This window comes from Nelusetta ayraudi, unplaced genomic scaffold, assembly GCF_046127955.1.
Source record: "Nelusetta ayraudi isolate G7.1 ecotype Tasmania unplaced genomic scaffold, CSIRO-AGI_Nayr_v1 ptg000021l, whole genome shotgun sequence".
NCBI lineage: Eukaryota > Metazoa > Chordata > Actinopteri > Tetraodontiformes > Monacanthidae > Nelusetta > Nelusetta ayraudi.
The window spans coordinates 5,596,012-5,616,686 of NW_027466071.1; the positions used below are offsets into that span (position 1 = coordinate 5,596,012).

Genomic DNA, 20,675 nt, shown 5'->3' on the forward strand with positions numbered 1-20,675 from the left:
TTTCTTGTTCTTTCTTCTGAAGTCAAAATCTTATAATTATCTGTCCTTCCTCACCTATTATTTGAGCCAAATAGTTTCAATAAAACAGTCCAATAATTGTATAACAAGGGCTGCTAGAGTTTTGACCTTAAGGTCAGGTCATTTCCTTTTAAGATTTTTTTTCATGAAAATAGTTTGTACTTAGTTTGTAAAATACAAACTTTTTGAGGGGACCTTGCAGTCAGACTGAAGGAAAAAAAAAGATTTATCGATAAGGGTTGCTTTTAAACAATCACACTCTGAATTGCTGCTCTGTTTTTCAAATATAGGAGCAGTTTCTTTATTTCTAAACGTAGACTATTCGTCTGAATCACTTCCACATCACCGATGATTACAGTTCAGAAAAAACAAGAATTTTTTAAAATGAAATTTTAGTGTCTTTCTGGGAAACAAGGACTTGACTCAGCGAAATATGATGATGGACAGATGGAGATAAGATGAAGAAATTCTTCAGAAATCCAGGTGACATGGAACACTAAAAAGTTCATTGCTCTGATAACTCAGCAGTTATAAAAGCAGCCGTTTTTCAGAGGCAACACACACAGAGTTCCTATCCAACGGTCCACACAGACAACAATCAGCAGAGTGTTTGATTGATTTGTGGTGATTATTTCATCATTTTGTTTGTATAATTTTGCCATAAAATAGTTCAGGTTAGATTCAGTTCACTCGCTATTTCAGGCAATGGTGAAATGACTTTGGTTTGTCCCTCCAGGAAATCAGCAGTACTGCTGATTTCAAAGTTCAAAGTCAGTCCGCAGAACATAGGGGCGAGGTGCAGAATATTATATTTTACTTGTAGTTTTCATCTCGGCCTCTCGATGTTGCGGTCAGATATGTAGCATATTGTTGTAAGTCATTGTGATTTTAATTTGAAAGTGAACCGGATGGCATTTGTGACTCATTTTCCGTTTGAGAGTCGTATTGGGAGTAACAAAATAAAAAACGGAGCTTGCACTAAAAAAACGAAGTCGTTCTATTAAATAATTTATTAACACAAGACATTACATGGTGTCAGAAGAAAAACCTAAGAGGACAAAGCAAAAATGGCTTCAAACCACCTCCTTTTTTTTTGTAACACGTTTGTCTTATCCGAGAGGAACAAAATAGCTCCATTGAAGCTGTAGGGGAGGAAATATCTAGACACAAATAGTAATATCTCCCCAATACGTATTCCGTCGTTCCGGTGTCAAGGTGAGGATTTCAAAGTAAAATACATAATAATTAATTTAATCTGACTCCATTTGATAATAACTTTACTTTTATATCTTGATTGAGAGAAAGACTTGATTAACAATTAAGAATATAGACTCAATAATAATAAAATTCTTGTGATCTGACATTAGTCTTCAGTTCAGGGTTGGCTTATATAAATTAACAAAACTATTCAGTTTGTTCATTAAACATGGAAGAATAGCCTGATGTCTGGGTTGGAGTATTCAGAGGTTATTGAACATGATACCCAATCTTATCTGACCAACTCAGAGGTTAAGGGTTTGAATAATGTCCAGTGAAACTTACCATATAACTAAGGTCTTTGGGATTCTGATTAATCCCTATCTTAGTTCAGTGATGGCAGATATAGACAAAGCATTCAGTGACCTTCTTAACATAGAAGAACAGCCCAGACATCTAGGTTGAGATATTATACTCAATCTTTTCTATTCAACTCAGAGGTAAAGAGTACTAGCATTACTCAGATAAATCTACCATATAACTGAAGACTTAATCAACATCTAATGTCAGATTATTCTCAACATAGAACAAAAGTCTCAAAAAGTTGACACTGAAGGGAAATGGATAACATACCAGTTTATTGCGATGTCCAGAGTAAAAATGCAGCAAAAATGTAACAGACCGGTTGTGTAAAAATTATGGTAAACAAATCAAGAAGTCAAAGAAAAAGAAGAAGAAGAGAGAGAGAGAGAGAGAGAGAGAGAGAGAGAGAGAGAGAGAGAGAGAGAGAGAGAGGGTCCCAGAAAAGGAGAGAAAAAAAAGAGAGAGTGGGTCCCAGAAAAGGAGAGAGAAAAGAGAGAGAGTGGGTCCCAGAATAGGAGAGAAAAAAGCGAGCTTCAGATTCTTGTTCCTTCCCTTAAATATCCTCCCAGAACAGAGACACTGCTAAAATGAATATTTAAAAGATTCAAATCAGATCTACTCTTCCTACTCGGGAACCTTTTGGTCATCAGGGGTAATTTTCCACAGCAACAATAGATCACCAAGACCTTCGTACCTCTCGCACTGACACTCACAACATTTCAAAGGAAAGTTCTAAACAAAAGGCAGAGACAGTCCCTGAATGCAAATCCAACAAACACAAGGAGATACCTTTTGGCCCTCGGGGGTTCCTTTCCCGCGACTTGTAAATCATGTTAGTTAATTACAATAGGTGAGATTGATACAGTTGTAACCCCCGTCTTTGAGGAACTTCCATTGTTAGAGAAAACACTTCAGGATGTGGATTTGACTGTCTTACAAAGCAAAAGTTCCGGGAATACAGTGAACCCAGAAAAAAAACAACACCCTTGTTAAAACACTTGATGTGTGCCGTGCCAGTGAGCTGACATCCACCCAAGTGAAAGCTTTGCATGAAGAAGTTGAGGTGCAGAAAATTAGTACAGGAACAACCAACCAAAGACGTGGTAGCATGAATGAAAACCCTGTGTCCAGTGAAAAGAAAATCAACAGTCAAAGGTTGTGGCTACAGGCACAACCTGAGAAAACGCTCTGCCTATGGACAAACATGCAAGAAATGTGAAAAGAAAAATCATTTTGCAAAGATGTGCCGGGCAAGCAGCCAGAACAAATCACAAAAGGTGCGTGCTGTGGAATCTAATCAGGAATATACTGACAATGATGAAAAAATTTCCATTGGGACAATGAAGATGAAAGATATTGCAGCTGTCAAAAAAGGCAAAGAGTGACAATGACAGATGGACTGAAGAGCTGATCAATGAAAAGAAACTTAGATTTCGGATTGACACCGGCGCTGACTGCAATGTTATATCAGCCAAGACATTTCAGGCTTTGAAGCTTGACAATGAGCTTCATGCATCTCGCTGCAGATTAGTGGCGTACTCAGGCCACAAGATGGAGCCACTATGCAAAACATCACTCACATGCCAGTACAAGGGACAAGCACGCCAGATTGACTTCGAAATAGTAGAGAGAGACGCTCCAGCTATTGTTGGGAATAGCTGGAGCTAAAATAGAAACAAGTACAGAGCTAAAAATGGTGAAGAGACTGTACAGCATGGAAAAACAGATGCCATCCCTAAAGAATATGAGCATCTCTTCACAGGACTTGGATGCTTACCAGGAGAACACATCATAAAACTGGACCCAGAAGTGAAACCAGTGATACATGCACCCAGGAGGTTCCCAGTTGCTCTCCGAGACAGAGAGATTGATCAGCTTCATAAGATGGAGCGATCAAGGGTCATAGCAAAACAGTTGGAACCAACTCAATAGGTAAATAGCATGGTAACTGTTGTCACTCCACAGGAGACCAAAATTTGTATGGATCCCAAGGATCTGAATAGAGCAATAAGAAGAGAACATTATCCACTTCTCACTGTGGAGGAGGTGGTATCACACATGCCTAACACAAATTATTTCTCTGTGCTGGACGTGAAGATGAAGAGAGCTCCAAGCTCTGCACTTTCAACACGCCCATTGGAAGGTACCGCTTCAAATGCCCTCCCTTTGGGATCTCATCTGCAGCAAAGTGTTTCAAAGAGCGGTAGCCCAGATGATCGAGGGGTTGACTGGGGTGGTCAACATCATTGGTGATCTGCTTGTTTGGGGTGACTCTGGGGTGAGTCTACTAAAAAGAGCAAATGAAAATGGCCTAAGATTCTATAAAGCCAAATGTAAGTTCAGAACGACAGAGGTCAAATACATTGGCCATGCACTCCATGCTGATGGTCTGCGTCCTGATTGTGAGTAAATTCAAGCCATTATGCAGATGCCAACACCAGATGACAAACAAGCTTTAATGCGCTTTATGGGTATGGTACAATATCTGGCTCAATTTATTCCAAATCTGTCGGAGATCTCTGCTCCACTAAGGAAGTTGCTACAGGGAGATACAGAATGGCACTGGGAGGAGTCACAGCAGAGAAGCTATGGCTGTGTCTCAATTCAGGGTCTGCATCTTTCGGAGAATGCATTTGAAAGGAAGTTGCGTCATAGCAATGCGCGAAGGCTTGTCCCAATTCCCAAAAGTCCGAAGGACGCCCCAAATGTGTACTCGGAATGCGCCCTACTTTTAGCCGATTCCAAGGATACACCGCTACTATCCTTCGCATCCTTCGGTATCCCAGGATGCTTTGCGTGCTGCTGCAAAGCATCATGGGATCCTGGAAAGTCAGCTGAAATTAGCGGCATGTACTGGCAAAGACACAACGTATAAATTAAAGTATTAAATTTCACATAAAATATTCAGTTTTTAACGTAGTTTAACGAGTTTTTACTTATTTGAACATCCAACTGTTCAAATAGCGAACCAATGGTTAGCGTGATGCTATAAAAATGTCGCTTCCGGGGTTGGCCAGCAGGAGGGAACGGCGGTGACGCAACCAGGAAATACGCCGAAGGCTAGACCGTCCCATGTGGTTACCGGGGAGGCGGGTTTTGGTTCATCCTTCTCAGCCGGGTCCTCGAAGAACGCCTCCTTCAGACGGAGGACACTCCGTTCAAAGGATGCAGACCCTGAATTGAGACACTGCCAGATGCTTAGTTTTACCTCACCCTCAATGACTGAGTCAGGGATCTGTATAAAGCGTAGTACTATGTTAGCTCTTGAGGCCAGACTGAGCCAGTGTGAGGAACGACTTTCCTGCTTTGAGCACAGTAGTCCCGTATACTAGTAGCTAGTAGGGTTAGTTTAGCTGGAGCGGAGCATTCAAGTGCTAGCGTAGCGGCGGAGGTTCCCGTTCCCTCTAGCTCCCCACCCTCAGTGGCTCCCGAGCAGCCAAGGAAAGGGCGGCTGGGTGACTATCAGGAGGAAGCATAGCTCCAGAAAGTCAGACACCGCCGCTACTCTCAGCACCAGGCTTTACTCCATCCATGTCTCTAACAAGTTTGCCCCGCTCAGCAGCACGCCTGCTGAGATAGATACTCTGGTAATTGGCTCATATACAGTATAGTGAGGCATGTTTAACCTAGGACAGCCATCGGCCACAGTGAAGTGCATCCCCGGGGCCAGGACAGGCGATATTGAAGGGCATTTAAAGTTAATGGCCAAAGATAAACGGACATTTAGGCAAATTATAATCCACGGTGCTTTCAATGATGCACGCCGAAAATCGTCTGAGGTCACTAAGTTGAATATAGCATCGGTGTGCGCATTTACTCGGACCATGTCAGACGAAGTAGTTTTCTCTGGCCCCTTCCCAAACATTAGCAGTGATGAGATGTTTAGCCGCATGTCATCTTTTCACTGCTGGCTGTCAGGGTGATGTCCCAATAACTCTGTGGGCTTTGTAGATGATTGGAAGCCTTTCTGAGGCAGGGTGGTCTCTGTGTGTCTCTGGCAGGTGATGACCACGACGCCGGGAGCTGGAGAGTGAAGTCCTGGGAGTCTTGGCACCACCACTTCAACTTTACCACCAGGATCAGGACGAGGACCGGATTTAACGGCGGATCATGGGCCCAAACATCAACAAACGCATTCTCTACATGGACAGCAAACACAGACCAACATATTCTACGTGGACAGCAAACACAGACCAACATATTCTACGTGGACAGCAAACACAGACCAACATATTCTACGTGGACAGCAAACAGAGACTAACACACCCTACATGGACGGCGGCTGCACCACCCCACCACTCAACATTTGGGCCTATCTAGATTCTATAATGTTTTGATGTAAATGTTAGAAAAACATGCACTTATATACATATTTGAATTATTTATTCTTATATATCTGCATCTACTCTTTATTGTGAGAGCTTTAACCCTGCAACTCACTCTGGCCTGTCTGCCACTCTGGCTACTTCTATCTCTCTCTCTGTCTCTCTCTCTATTTCCTTCTCACCCCAGCTGGTCATAGGCAGATGACGGCCCTCTGGAGTCTGGATCTGCTCTAGGTTTCTTCCCACAGGGGAGTTTTTCCTGGCCACTGTCGCACTTTGCTTGCTCTCTGGGCCCAGTTGGTTCCATTCTCTCTGATTGTAGAAAGCGCTTTGAGACGTTTCTGAATGCGATTTATTGCTGTACAAATAAAAGTTGATTGATCGGTTGATTGATTGATGGCTCAACACCAGCCTCTCAAAGGACTTCATGACCACAGATGTTAGGGCGACGGGTCTGTAGTCATTTAATCCTTTGATGCCGCTCGTCTCAGCTCCAGGGAACGGTTGAAGATCCATGTAAAGGTGGGAGCCAGTTGTTCAGCGCAGGCCTTCGGCAGGAGGGGGACACACCGTCTGGTCCTGGTGCCTTCCTCACCTAAGAGCCACATGGTTATTTCGAAGAATATACTGTAGTAGTTTGTATGTTTATTTAGTGAATTATTGATTTTCTTCTAGTTAGAAATGTTACGGCATGGACTTACTAGGGGTAACCAGGACTAACATAGTCAATTAAAAATGGGTGATGGAAAAAAATAGAGTGTGGTACGTATTTGCAAATAAAGTATATTTTTAATAAGGCTAAAACAACATAAGGCAATTCTGGCAAAAACCAAGAACGATTTAGATAAGTTGATGAAAGCAAAACAATCCTTTACTCACAAAGGACAGCTACGAATAAACAAAAGTCCAAAAGTCAACTAAACAACTCACCACTTGGCATTTATAAAAGAAAGCTAAATGCTAAACACAAAACAGAGAACACTTGGGAAAAACACTGTTGGTAGTGATGGTCCGCTGACACCCGAGGCTCCGACACATGCGCTGTAGCTCATGAAGCAAACGTATCGAAACACTGTGCCGAGGCACGGTTTGGTCACGTGACTGGTGCGTTCCAAGCAGTTGAGTGACGTTCCAAGCAGTTGAGCGCTTCGGACGTCAAATGAATCACCTGATTGGTTCGGTTTGTCATGTGAATCGATTGTGTTTAGGGACAGGGCATCCCTATTTAATGGCGCTAATTTTAAAAGAAATTTGCAGAGTAGGTTGGTTTTGTTGCTGTTGGTTGTTGTTAGTTTTTTGAGAGTTAGTAGTAGATAGTCGATCCATATATATTAAGTTTGATAGATAGATAGATAGAAATAGATAAGTTATAGTTGCAGATGTATATATATATATATATATATATATATACACACACACACACACATACCATATACAGAGAGAGAGAGAGAGCAAGAGAGAGGCTATCTAGCTAGATATATAGATATCTAGATATCTAGACGGAGCCGCAGCGGGAGCCAACTAGAAAAAGGTCCCGTGCATGGGACAACTTCCAATTGCTGGCGGATAATAAGGTAAATACAAGTGTTATTTTTATTTCACCTGTACATGGATTCCCTTGACAAAAACAACGGCCATTATCGTAGCACACAGCAATTGTTGATCTACTGCTGCCTCAATGGGTTGCTTTATGTGACATTGCTCAATCAAAACTAATCCTAACTAATACCGAGGTCACAAAATGACACAATTAAACGTACTGATTAATATATTTACAGGTCCAGTGTATGCTGTGTGACACGAGGCTGTCATACAGCAACAACACCTCATCCATGCTGAGGCACTTAAGGGCCAAGCATGGAGAAGGCACTGATCCGGCACCCAAGAACGGACAGCAGCCAGCAGTTGCCATTAACCCTGGTAAGTCTATGCGTGGCAGTTGCATAGGATCACTTATGTCAGGAGCTTTTTATTCTATATCTCCTATATTATTCTATATCTGGCTGTCACCTGCCATTACATCAGTAAGAATAACCAGTTGGCTACTCTTCTTCTGGGGGCTAAGCCATTTTCAAGGACCCACACAGCAGCCCATATTGCAGCAGAAATTGCAACGCTGATGGCAGAGTGGGGCCTCAGTAGCAAAATACGATGCATTGTCACTGATTCAGCCAGCAATATCAATGCAGCAGCCAACACCCTCAACTTAAGATATTGCAAATGCATAGCACACTGTCTGAACTGATTGTAGAAAATGCAATTGAAGCTACTCCTGGCCTTGAGGAAATAAGAGCTATGAGCAGGAGGATTGTTTCATATTTCAAGCAACTGGGCCGCGGTGTGAAGAAGCTCAAATTGGAGGTGGACACACGATGGAACAGCACCTTTGAAATGCTCTAACGCCTTCATGAGGAAAGAGATGCAGTGGCAGCAGCCCTAGCATCGCCTCATACTGATGTGACTCCTCTAACCAATCAGCAGCATGAAAACACAGGAGAATGCATCAAGGTGCAGTATGTAACGCATAACCAGAGACATAATTATAGTACAATCCAAATGGTGTAGTTGGGTTATTGCATAGATGATGCTGAAGGGTTTACTCACTTGGAACATCATGCTACACTGAAAATCAAGTTCACAACACAGTTTATGCATTCAGAAAATATGTATTTTCCTGTCATTTCAGCTGCTGGCTGCATTCCAAGCAGTGACTGAGGAGCTGTCAGAGGAAAGAAGAATCCTAAGTTCCAGAAGGTTTAATACTGAAAACAAAAGCAAGCATGTACATGGATTCCCCCTTGTTTGGCCAGAGGAGCAGTCCCAGTTGAACCACGAAGGAAAGTCTTCAGGTGTCCTCCCAAGGGAGCACCAAGATCCTGGCACCAGACAGAGTTTATATGATGATGAACTCCTGACTGATTGGCTCTCGTTTGTTTGCAGGGAGAGGTCGTGGTTGGGACTTAACCCCTCTGGTTGACTTCTTCTGGACCCTCCTTATGATTTTGGTCCAATACACGCAGTTGACGTCCTGAGAGTGTGATAGATAAAGAGAAAGAAGGAGGGAACGCCACCTGAACAGGAAAAGGTCAAAGTCCCCTTCCTACCAATATGTTTTGGAGGAAGGGCAGTGGCCTTTAGTTGACTGACCACACACTCAGCATTTAGAGAACAGTGCCCTGTTTGAATGACCACTGTCACTGTCATCTTTAATGATCACTACCTTGACTTATGGACATTTGCCTGTATTGCCTGCAGACACCCTGTTATTAATCTGTTTCGGATGCTGTGCTGCAGGACTTAATGTTACATTAAGGTGTTTGATTAATGCATTTCTTTTATTAAAGGATTTTTCACCCCAACATAACCCTACTCAAACAGCTTAGATGAAAAAAAGGGAGTGTGATTTGGGTTTGTGGTACATTATGACAATCTTGGACTTGCAAGACTGATATATAATACGCATTCCCATCAATGTGTATTATATATGTGTTATTTAGCTCATCTATTCTACATTTTAAATAGATCACATTTAACATCTGACCCACTGAACACTTACTATTGAACATATTTTTAAACTATGGGCTATTTAGTCTTGTTTTAGGATATAATATAATTCATTGCACAAACTCAGGATAAGTATAGAGCTATAGTCTACTACAATCAGTCGTGCCAAATAAGAGACATTGTCTTTATTTTTCATTTTTATTTTATTGTGTCAGCATTGAACCATACAACCATGTAGTGTTGTCCAACAAGAATGCATGGTGAATCAAATCCCAAACAACCTATGAAACAATGAACACCTTTCGATTACACTTCATTTTATTGACCACTAGATGACCTCCTCGAGCACTGTGTCATTGAAGCCTTGAGTAATGAACCATTTTTTGAATCAAGTGTCGAAGCTTCAACAAAGCCTCGATTGGCCATCACTACTCCTATGATTATAAAGAATACTAAATGACAGAAAGTGCTGAGAATAATCAAGTTCTCATCTTTTATTTCAGACCTTAGAGATGTCTCATGCTTACAAAACAATGGAGCAAACAATAAATTGAAACAATAAAATAAAATGTACTTTGTATTTCAAAGAGGTGGCAAAACAGATGCTGAAATAAGTGCATACCTGAACAAAGTGTCAACTCTTATTGCGCGGTCTGCTGGGAGTTTTGACGCACATTATAAAACATAGTTGCTGGGTGTTTGTGTGTCGGGGGGGGCGCAAACTGTCTAAGTTATTAATTAATAACTACTGTTAATATTTATATATATATTCATATTAACATAAGTTAATATGACATTTCAATCACAGAGTGATGAAATGTTGTTTTTATTTTTGATTCAAATTATATTATATTATATTATTTTTAGAAAGACGGCACATTCCAGCTCTACCTACTAATATGCTTTAAATCGCAGTCGATTCCATCTGCGACGGACGTTAAATGTTCCCCAGTTGAAATGGTGCATGCACGACGCATATTAATCTAATGTCATAAATCGGGAAATATCGAAAGTGTCAGTTCATAATCGCATGCGCGACTCACATCGGGAACCCGTCGGAAACCGTCTCATAAATCCGCGCGTGCAGGCACTCAGATGGGGTTGCGACAGTGGTAAAGGAAGACCAAGGTTCTGATTGGTTGCTGTTTTTCTTCTTCGTCTTCTTTTTCTTCTTCGTCTTCTTTTTATTTGTCTTCTTCGCTTTTTTTAAATAACGTTCTCAAAGGAACGGGAGGAAAATGGTTGCGCTTGAGTGAAGTTAACAAAAAATGGGGGGATTATAAATGCGACCCCCCGACAGCATGATTACGCGTACTTTGACTGATTATGCCTTGAATTACGCCATCGCATAGTCGCGTTTTTCTGCAGGGACTGACTCGACCACTGAGCAGTTAGTAGCAATAGCCAATCAGATCTGGAGTCTCCGATGGCAAGGTCAGCTAGCTGGCTTTACTCTGAACTTCACACTTAAGCATCCTGTGATTGGATAAGAAGCCCTGAGAACCTCGAAGACTGAACTCAACCTGGAGATCCAGTTGCCACCACAGTGAAGCCGTAATACTTGAAGAAGAATATAAAGATTTAGTTGCCGAACCATCTGCAATTTCAAATATATAAACCGTGGTGCATTGAATTGGAGACAATGTTCAGTTTATTGGTGCAGTTTGGACAAGAGCTGAAGCTCATTTTGTGTTAATTTAGGGTTGATTAAATATGACGTCGCTAAAGGCCGAGGCGAGAAATGCATATAACATAATATAATATAATATAATAGTATATTATATTTGATATTATTTATTAATAAAGCATTATATAATCACTATATATGAATTCACATGATCATGGGTGTTATGATGCAATAAAGTAAATACAATGTGAGTCAGTAAAGTATCCGTTCTCTACTTGTTCTGTAAAATAGTGGTGTGTGTGTGCGTGTGTGTGTGTGCATGCGAGTGAGTGTGTGAGTGTGCATGCGTGTGAGTGTGTGTGCGTGCACACTTTTTTTCCCCCTGTTTTTGCTGAGCAGCAGATGAAGCTACTTTGCTAACTGTTAGTTGACCTTTGACCTTGTGCTGAGTTCCTGCTGACTCTCTGCCTCCCCCCTCTGGTGAACACTTGGTACTGCAGCCTGACCTCAGTCACTTCAGCTCATTGGCTGGCACCAGTTCACTGCCAGGAAACACTCCCACTGCTGTCTGGATTGTCTTGTTGCTTTATTGCTTCAATTCAACACTTGATCATTGACTTGACATTGTTGTGCAATACAGACTGATGGCGTATTTCATGACTTATTGATTGACTATTGTCACATTGAGCCAACAAGCAGAATCAAAAGACAAAATTCTGTCACAATATTTACATGCATTCATCTGATTGTTGACAAATGGATCAACAGTCAGAAGGTTGATCAGATGGATGAGTTGTTGAAAGGTCAAAGGTCAGGGTGGAAAGGTCCAGAGTGGAAACAGACCTCAGCTGTGTTTCCACAGTAATAAAGTTGTCATTTGGACTAATGACACATTATTAATCTGTGGGATGAATGGGCTGCAGAGGAAGAGAAACAACGTGGCACAAACATCCAGCAGCCATGGAGACAAACATCAGGTGGACAACAGTCACCAGGAGCACAAACAGGAAATGGCGTCCAGGCCCCGCCCACCCTGTGATTGACAGCCTGAGACGCTGCGCAACAAACGTGAAGACAGAAGAAGAATCAAAGGTGAGAATTCAGCTCAGAGTCTCTCTGACGACTTCAGTCACACTTTCATCAACTCAGCTGAACAACCTGAATCAACAACACAAAGTCCAACATGTAGCGGCTGAGTGAAGGAGGTCTGGACTCTGTGGAGGAGCTCCATGGTTCCAGAGACGTTGTAGAAGGACAGAAGACCTGCTCTGTGGTCCAGGTACACTCCCACTCTGGAGGACCAAGGACCTGAGACATCAGTCCTGATGTTGTTGTGATAAAACACATATCCACCTGAGGAACAATATAAACTCCAGGATTTGTCATTGAATCCAAATAAACTTTCCTCTGACTCTCCTGCTCTGCTGATGTTCCTGTAGGCCACTGCTACACCAACCCATCTCCCTCTCCACTCCACCTCCCAGTAACATCGTCCAGTCAGACCTTCTCGACTCAGGACCTGCTCCCTGTCAGTGAATCTGTCTGGATGATCACAATAAGACTGAACTTCCTCCATGAATGTCACTTTTCTGTTCTCCTCAGATAATAACAGATGTTTGTTCACTGTGTTTGGATCCAGAGTGATTTGATGTGAACATCTGAGGAAGTCCTCTCTGCTCCTGGGTTCTGGTACCTTCAGTAGAACATCAACGTTGCTCACTGTCCATGAGATGTTTGTCTGAGTCTCCATCAGAACTTGTTGTATTTCATCTCTCAGCTTGGTCACAGCTGCTGCCACGTCCTCAAAGTATCTCAGAGGACGGATCTCCAGGCTGGAGGAGTCTGGAGACGCACTGAGTGCTGGCAGTGAGGAGAAGCTGTGGAGAAACTGGCTGTGGTCCAGTGTGTGTGAGATCTTCTCCAGCTCAGCGTCTCTCCTCTTCAGCTCCATCATCTCCTGCTCCAGCTTCTTCTCAAGCTCTTTGACTTCACTCACTGCTGCCCCCTGTGTGGATCTGACCTGCTGCTGCACCTCAGAGCGTCTTTTCTCCAGCAGACGGATCATCTGGGTGAGGATCTTCTCGCTGTCCTTCACTGCTTTATCAGCAGAGCCGTTGATGGACTCCACCTCCTTCTGAAGCACCTTCAGGTTTTCCTCTGTGTGCTGGATCTTCTGCTGGATCTTCTGCCTGGTCTCCTCCAGCTCTCTCTGCCTCTCAGTCCTCTCTGCTGCTGCTGCCACTGTGTTGTGACCTTTATGTTCATCCACACAGCATAAACCACAGATGATCTTCTGATCAGTGCGGCAGAATATCTTCATCACCTCATCATGACGAGGGCAGATGTTCTCCTGAAGCTGCTGGCTGGGTTCCACCAGCTTGTGTCTCTGTAGGGGAGCAGCATCATGATGAGGCTGGAGGTGAGAGTCACAGTAGGAGGCCCGACAGTCCAGACAGGACTTGAGGGCCTTCATTTTCCTCCCAGTGCAGACATCACAGGCCACATCTCCAGCTCCAGCATAGCAGTCATCAGCAGGAGCATCTTGGAGTCCAGTCTTCTCCAGGGTCTCCACTAGAGCTGCTAACAGGGTGTTCTTCTCCAGGACAGGCCTTGGTGTGAAGGTCCTCCTACACTGAGGGCAGCTGTAGGCTCTCCTCTCCTCCTCTGCATCCCAGTGGTGTTGGAGACACTTCCTGCAGTAGTTGTGTCCACAGGAAGTGGTCACCGGATCCTTGAGAAGATCCAGACAGAGGGAACAAGAGAAGGTTTCTGGGTCCAGCTGAGCTGCTGCCTGAGCCATTTCACCTCTGAGAGACACTGCCTGACTGACTGGCTGACTGGATTCCACCTCCTCAGCAGTGGAGCTCGTTGAAGAGGAGAAAACGACCAGTCAGGGCTGTGATTGGCTGCAAGGAGCACAAGGGTGGGGCTTCTAACCTCCTGACTCATTCCGGGAAGAGGAGTGTGTGTGTTTGTTTGCACTTTGTTTCCTTGGTGCTGAAGACAGACGACGACGACGACGAATCAAAGTTCATAGTTCACAATCTGAGTCATCGTTAGATTGCTGCTGACACACACATACACACACACCCACACAAACACCAGTGCAACGCACACAGGTCCTTACACCTGTAAACAGTGTTTGTGTGCGTTTGCACGCGTGTGTGTTAGAGGCTAATGCTAATGCTAGTTGTTAGGCTAGGTGTCCTCACCTGTCACAGGTAATTCACTGTTATTTCAACTGAGGCGCCGCCGCTATCTGCTAGCCGCTCGCTGCTATCTGCTCGCCGCTATCAGCTAGTCGCTCACCGATATCTTATTGCTCTTCATAAAGAGCTTTATGGAGCAATAAGAGCGACCAAAGTGAACAACTGCAGTGAAATCAGGTGATGATCCAGTTTAGATTTTCCTCTCTGACAGGTCAAAGTGTTGTTTTGCAGCATCTGCAGTTTTAAGAAGCGTGTGTCATGTGTGTATAAATAGAAGAGTGGAGTGTTCATGTTTCTCTTGTTGCTGTTTGACAAAAACTGGCAGTATTTTCATGCACATTCTCTTTATTAGAAACTGATTGGGGTCAAATAAAGAAAGAAAAAAGCTTTTGTAGAAAAAAAGGAATGAAAGTTGCTTCATTGCAGACTTTTACTGATACATCTGTCCTGGACCAAGAACATTTCGGCGACCAAGGAGCTTTTTTTGTGACCGTCGTCTTCTACGCCACGGCTTTGACAAAGCGAAAGGCGACACATTTAAAGTCCAAAAAGTGTGGAGCGAAGACGAAAGAAGCCCCCTTGAAAGAAACAAAGAACCCACAGCAGTGAAGCGAGTGTCAGCGGTTTGTGAGTACTGGATTTCATTCCCTCATTCTGACGCAAAAGATCCTTTCCAAGATCCTTTTGTGGGACAACTGTGTCAAATGTGTGCAATTAAAATAACCCCACCTGTGCGTGACGTTGACTGGAAAAGCTGATGCAATGAATGATGACATGAGTCTGATAAAAATTATGGCGTCACACACGGCGGGGAAAGCCTGGCGTTTTAACGTGGAGGAAGGAGGAAGAAGGTCTCTTATACAGTGGACCCGGAGAGGATAAGATAAGGAAAGAGGAGGGGAGGATGAGAGGAGACAAAACAACGAATATATCACCCTGGCGGGCGACGAGGAGAATATCTCGAGGAGACATACAGTGGCCTCACCCTGGCGGGCCACGAGGAGAATGTCTCGAGAAGACATACAGTGACGTCACCCTGGTGGGTGACGAGGAGAATGTCTCAAGAAGACATACAGTGACGTCACCCTGGCGGGCCACGAGGAGAATGTCTCGAGAAGACATACAGTGGCCTCACCCTGGCGGGCCACGAGGAGAATGTCTCGAGACGGTTATACAGTGAGACATAACAGATTACACGGGATGCCAAGAATACTTATTTTCCATTACATTCCCCCCTTTTGATCATTCTTGATCACAGGACATACAAATGAAAACATCCACACAAACATCAATTCATGTCCACCATTGGCTTCAGACACAAACATCATAACTCGGACTGTTATACTTCCCGCGATCGCAAAGGCAGGAATCTGCAAGGCACATGGTAATACAAACTTATAGTTTCCTCAAGTTTGATGGGCCGGATTGGAAAGTGTAATGGGCCGCATATGGCCCCCAAGACGTAGTTTGCCCACCCCTGCCCTAACTCCCACCCTGACCACAGACTGAAGAGTCTGAAGCAGGAGAAGATGTTACAGAAAAGTGATGTCCATTCACCTCCAAATAGTCTGAAAGGTCTTAACCCCTTTCTGCAAGTTGGATGTTCAGAAAAATATTTTTTTTAAAAAAACATATTGTAGTAATTCCCATTGTAATGGGATTTTTTTTTAAAATAGATTATAACTTTTTAACGTCATTCAGACCTACAGACTTCAAACCCGGATCCTCTGACATAATTCCTCCCTTCTGAACAGGCCAGAGGTGGAATCATCTTTATATGACCTTCCATTTTGGAAATACCTGTCTTTGACCTATGAATATGACCTTTGCCCCGGTTCCAAACGTCTGACCCCTGATTCAGTTGTTCTGTTAGAATCGGGCTCCCTGAAACTGGGAGGGTGGGCGGAGTTTCAACTCAACAACAGGAAGGTAAAGTCAGTGAATCTGCGCTTTTCAAAGCCTCCACTTGGGGGCGCCAGAGGACTTCAGGGAGGCGACTGTGAAAACTGCCATAATATTGAAAGAAGCCATTATTGTAGCCATATTGAAGCCAAAGTTGAAGGATGAAGCGACGGGAAAAACAAACAGTGTCAAACAATGTGACTTCAGTCTGGTTGATTTCTTCCTGTTCTCTCGCTCCCAAGTGGAAGTCAGAGTGTTCTGAGCTCACTGCCTCACTTCCTGTTTGACCTCCAGCTCAAGATGAGTGCTCCAGTAGAGGAAGAGGAGGACGCGGCAGCAGCGTCTCCAGGGTTCAGCTGTGTGTCTCTCAAGAGTCACTGGTCCAAAGACAATCCTCTAGACTTCAGTAATGAACCTGGACCTCCTGAGACACGGTAAGAACACTGTGTGTGTGTGTGTGTGTGTGTGTGTGTGTGTGTGTGTGTGTGTGTGTGTGTGTGTGTGAAGCTGGATCCAGTGACGTCGGTGTTGACACTGCAGCTCCTTCACATTTCAAAGTCTTGAAATCCAGTTCAGTCCAAATCCAAACAAGCGTCACTGGAGAGAAACACAACCCAGTGTTGACTTCAAAACTGACCAGAGCTGATGAAATCATTTCTACTGGGCAGACTGGGAGCAGAGCATCATGGGAATTAGAGCTGATTTAGAGCCAAAGATTAAAATAAAGTTCAGGTCAAAGACAAAATGAAGAATTTCAATAAACAAAGATTAAAAAGTGACGAGTTGATCAAAGTGTCTCCATCCACAGGAGGAGGAAGATGAGGAAGAGGAGGAAGAAGAGTGGTCGGTGTGGAGCAGCACTGCAACCTGCCAGTCACACCCAGACTGATCACAGTAAGACTGTCCACCTGCACCTCCTTCACTTCTCCCTCTGAGATCATGTCAGGACCTCCAGTGAGAAGATTCACTGAGGGACGTTGAGAGCAAACAGTCACACAGCAGCTGAAAAGTTGTGGAGAGAAAATGATGCTCACACTGTCACACTGATGTTTTCTTCTCCGACCTTTTCTCTGCTCCAGAGGCTAATGATGGTCTGCAGGAGCTTTTACAGCAGCAGAAGATCAGTCTGGAGAGGAGATGTGAACGTGTGACTGAAGGTGAAGAAGCAGGAAGTCAAACCCTCCTCAACAGCATCTACACTGAGGTCTACATCACTGAGGGGCTGAGTGAGGAGGTCAACAGACACCATGAGGTCAGGAAGCTGGAGACCAGGAAGACCACGAAGACTAAGGAGACCGAGGAGACCAAGGAGATCAAGGAGAGCCTCTACGACCGTCCAATCAGGTGCAGCCAGATCTTTGAAGCCTCACCTGAGCAGCAGGGACTCAGAGTCAGAGTGGCGCTGACCAATGGCGTCGCTTCTCAGTGCAGAAGTTCACTCTGGACTGGGCCCAGGGCCTGGAGAACCAGGACCTTCATTTGGTGCTTCCTCTCTCATTCAGGGAGCTCAACTTGGTCAAAGAGCGGCACTACAGTCTTCTGGAGCTGCTCCATGTTTTCCATCCAACGTTAGAGAAGCTCACAGCAGAGCAGCTGCATGTCTGCAAACTTCTCTTCATCTTGGACGGCCTGGATGAAAGCAGACTGGCTCTGGACTTTGAGAAGAACCAGGTGATGACTGACATTACTCAGAAGAAGTCAGTCAGCGTCCTGATAACAAACCTGATCAGAGGAGATGTGCTTCCCTCAGCTCTGCTGTGGATAACTTCCAGACCTGCAGCAGCCAATCAGATCCCTCCGTCATGTGTGGACAGGCTGACAGAAGTACGAGGCTTCACTGATGACCAGAAGGAGGAGTATTTCAGGAGGAGGTTCAGAGATAGAGAAGATGTGTCCAGCAGGATCATCTCCCACATCAAGGCCTCCAGGAGCCTCCACGTCATGTGTCAGATCCCGGTCTTCTGCTGGATCACTGCCACAGTTCTGGAGAGCATGTTGAGCTCAGAGCAGAGAGGAGAGCTGCCCAAGACCCTGACTGACATGTACTCACACTTCCTGCTGGTCCAGACCAAGAGGAAGCAGCACAAGTATGGAGGAGGTCCACAGGAGCTGACAGAGGCTGACAGGGAGCTTCTTCTGAAGCTGGGCCAGCTGGCATTTGAACATCTGGAGAGTGGAAACATCATGTTCTACAGTGAAGACCTGGAGAAGTGTGGTCTCAGTGTGACTGATGCCTCTGTGTACTCAGGAGTTTGTACAGAGATCTTCAGAAGAGAGAGTGTGATCTTCCACAAAACCGTCTACTGCTTTGTTCATCTGAGTGTCCAGGAGTTTCTGGCTGCAGTCTACAGCTTCCACTGTCACACCAACAGGAAGAAGGAGGTTCTTCAGGATTTCCTCAAGGACTCAAAAGCAGAGGCATCACAAACAAATATGTTTTTAAAACTTTTAAATTGGTTTAAAAAAGAAGGAGGCCCTAATCCTAACCAATCCTTGGACACCCTTGATGATTTCCTGAAGAGGATGATGGAGAAATCCCTGAAGAGTCCAAACGGTCACCTGGATTTGTTTGTTCGCTTTCTCCAAGGACTCCGTCTGGAATCCAACCAGAGACTCTTAGGAGACCTGCTGGGTCTCACTGACAACCATCCAGGAACCTTAGAGAAGGTCATCAACAACCTGAAGGAGATGAACACTGGTGGTGTTTCTCCAGACAGAAGCATCAACATCTTCCACTGTCTGCTGGAGGTGAAGGATCAGTCAGTGCATCAGGACGTCCAAGAGTTCCTGCAGTCAGAGAACAGATCAGAGAAGGAACTCTCAGCCATCCAGTGTTCAGCTCTGGCCTTCATGCTGCAGATGTCAGAGGAGGTTCTGGAGGAGTTGGATTTGAGGAAGTACAACACACCAGATGAGGGAAGATTGAGACTGATTCCAGCTGCGAGGAACTGCAGGAAGGCTCTGATAAGTTTCAGGTGCGTAAAAACTGTGTGTGTGTGTGTGTGTGTGTGTGTGTGTGTGTGTGTGTGTGTGTGTGTGTGTTGAAACTTTATGTGCTGTCATTCTTGGCCAGGTCTCTCTTGTAAAAGAGATCTTAGACAAACCTGGTTAAATAGTTATAATAATAATTCAACTACAGAAAAGAGTTGTCAGAATAATAAATAAAGTTCCCTAAAGCACAGATAAATTATTTATTGAGTCAAAGATCTTCCAGTTGATCCCTGCCAGTTTGCTTATAAGAAGGGTTGCGGTACAGAGGATGTGGTTGTCAAACTGGCTCACCTAATTACACAACACCTAGATCTGTCTAAGGATAATCATGCAAGGGTGTTGTTCTTAGACTTTTCTTCAGCTTTCAATACAATACAGTCTGTGTCAAAGATGGTACAGTTGGAACTGAATCCTTACTTAATTCACTGGTATGCCTCCTTTCTCACCAATAGAGAACAGAGAATGAAAGTGAACAAAACCCTCTCCTCAGCATTAACTACTAATGTTGGTGCTCCCCAGGGTTGCGTAAGCTCAGCTATACTCTTCATCCTTCATACTGACAGCTGTCGTACTGAGGAATGTCTGTCTGAACGTCACACTGCCGGACCAGACCAGCACATTCTAAAGTACTCAGATGACACAGTTTTAATTTCCCTGTTAGATAGTTCCAGCGATCCCGGACTGCATCAACACAGAGTAAATAAGGTGGTTGAATGGAGTGATAACAACGCTCTCATCATTAACACAAAAAAGACAGAAGAGATTGTTTTTGGTACACCACCAGAGATACACAGATCTCCCATTGCTATTCACGGTGAACAGATCAACCAGGTATGCTCGTATACATATCTAGGAGTAGTATTTGATCATCTCTTGTCATGTAAAGACCAGATTGAATCAGTGTTTAAGAAAACAAAGCTGAGAATCTACTTCCTTCGCCGTTTAAGATCTTTTGGTGCAAGTAGACAGATCCTTCTTTTGTTTTTTACTTCTGTCATTATGAGTGTTCTTCAGTACTGTAGTACCACATGGTATGGATGTTTGTCTGCAGCCCTAAAAGCACAACTGGTGCAACAACTGAACATTTGCTCAAAAATTGTTGGACAACCACTCCACACTATATACAGCTACGTATGATAGCAGTGTCCTAAGGTTGGTAAGGAAAATTACATCAAACACTAGCAACGTGTTATTTTGGAGAATATAGGCTGCTGCCCTCAGGAAGGAGATATGGTGTTCCAGCATACAATATGGTCAGACTAAAAAGGTCTTTTGTCTACCAGTCCACCATAAGGCTTAATCAGGAGTTGGGCCAGGGTTAAGAGGGGTGGTGGACTTTGCCCCTGTCTTCATGTCTCTATGTAATTTTTGTGTTTTGTTTTTCTGTCTCCGGTGTCTATGTCAAATATGTGTATATGTTGCATACATGCTGTTGTCGCAAGACAAATTTCAGCGTAAGCTGGCTAATAAAGTAATATATCAATTCATAGATAGAGTGGACTTCAAAACATTAGAAATACTATTTTCAGGAAAGAATGA

General features: G+C 43.9%; 4 protein-coding genes and 1 pseudogene across 11 annotated transcripts in view; 4 read left to right on the forward strand and 1 right to left on the reverse strand.

The window, feature by feature from the left end:
• Positions 1 to 20,675, forward strand: part of LOC142889185 (NLR family CARD domain-containing protein 3-like) — a 256,712-nt gene that overhangs the window by 233,190 nt on the left and 2,847 nt on the right. The gene's annotated exons all lie outside the window — the stretch shown is intronic.
• Positions 1 to 20,675, forward strand: part of LOC142889189 (tripartite motif-containing protein 16-like) — a 274,833-nt gene that overhangs the window by 31,347 nt on the left and 222,811 nt on the right. The window lies entirely within an intron of this gene.
• Positions 3,948 to 5,501, forward strand: LOC142888934 (uncharacterized; annotated as a pseudogene).
• On the reverse strand, positions 11,604 to 13,860 carry LOC142889188 (tripartite motif-containing protein 16-like). Its single transcript, XM_076027851.1, has one exon. The coding sequence runs from the start codon at positions 13,832 to 13,834 to the stop codon at positions 12,164 to 12,166; it is 1,671 nt and encodes a 556-aa protein (XP_075883966.1). The 5' UTR covers positions 13,835 to 13,860; the 3' UTR covers positions 11,604 to 12,163.
• Positions 16,343 to 19,761, forward strand: LOC142888935 (uncharacterized). The gene is made up of 4 exons (XM_076027441.1): positions 16,343 to 16,579; positions 16,954 to 17,039; positions 17,225 to 17,578; positions 19,700 to 19,761. Exons 1-4 carry the CDS (start codon positions 16,446 to 16,448, stop codon positions 19,759 to 19,761), a joined length of 636 nt encoding a protein of 211 aa, XP_075883556.1. The 5' UTR covers positions 16,343 to 16,445.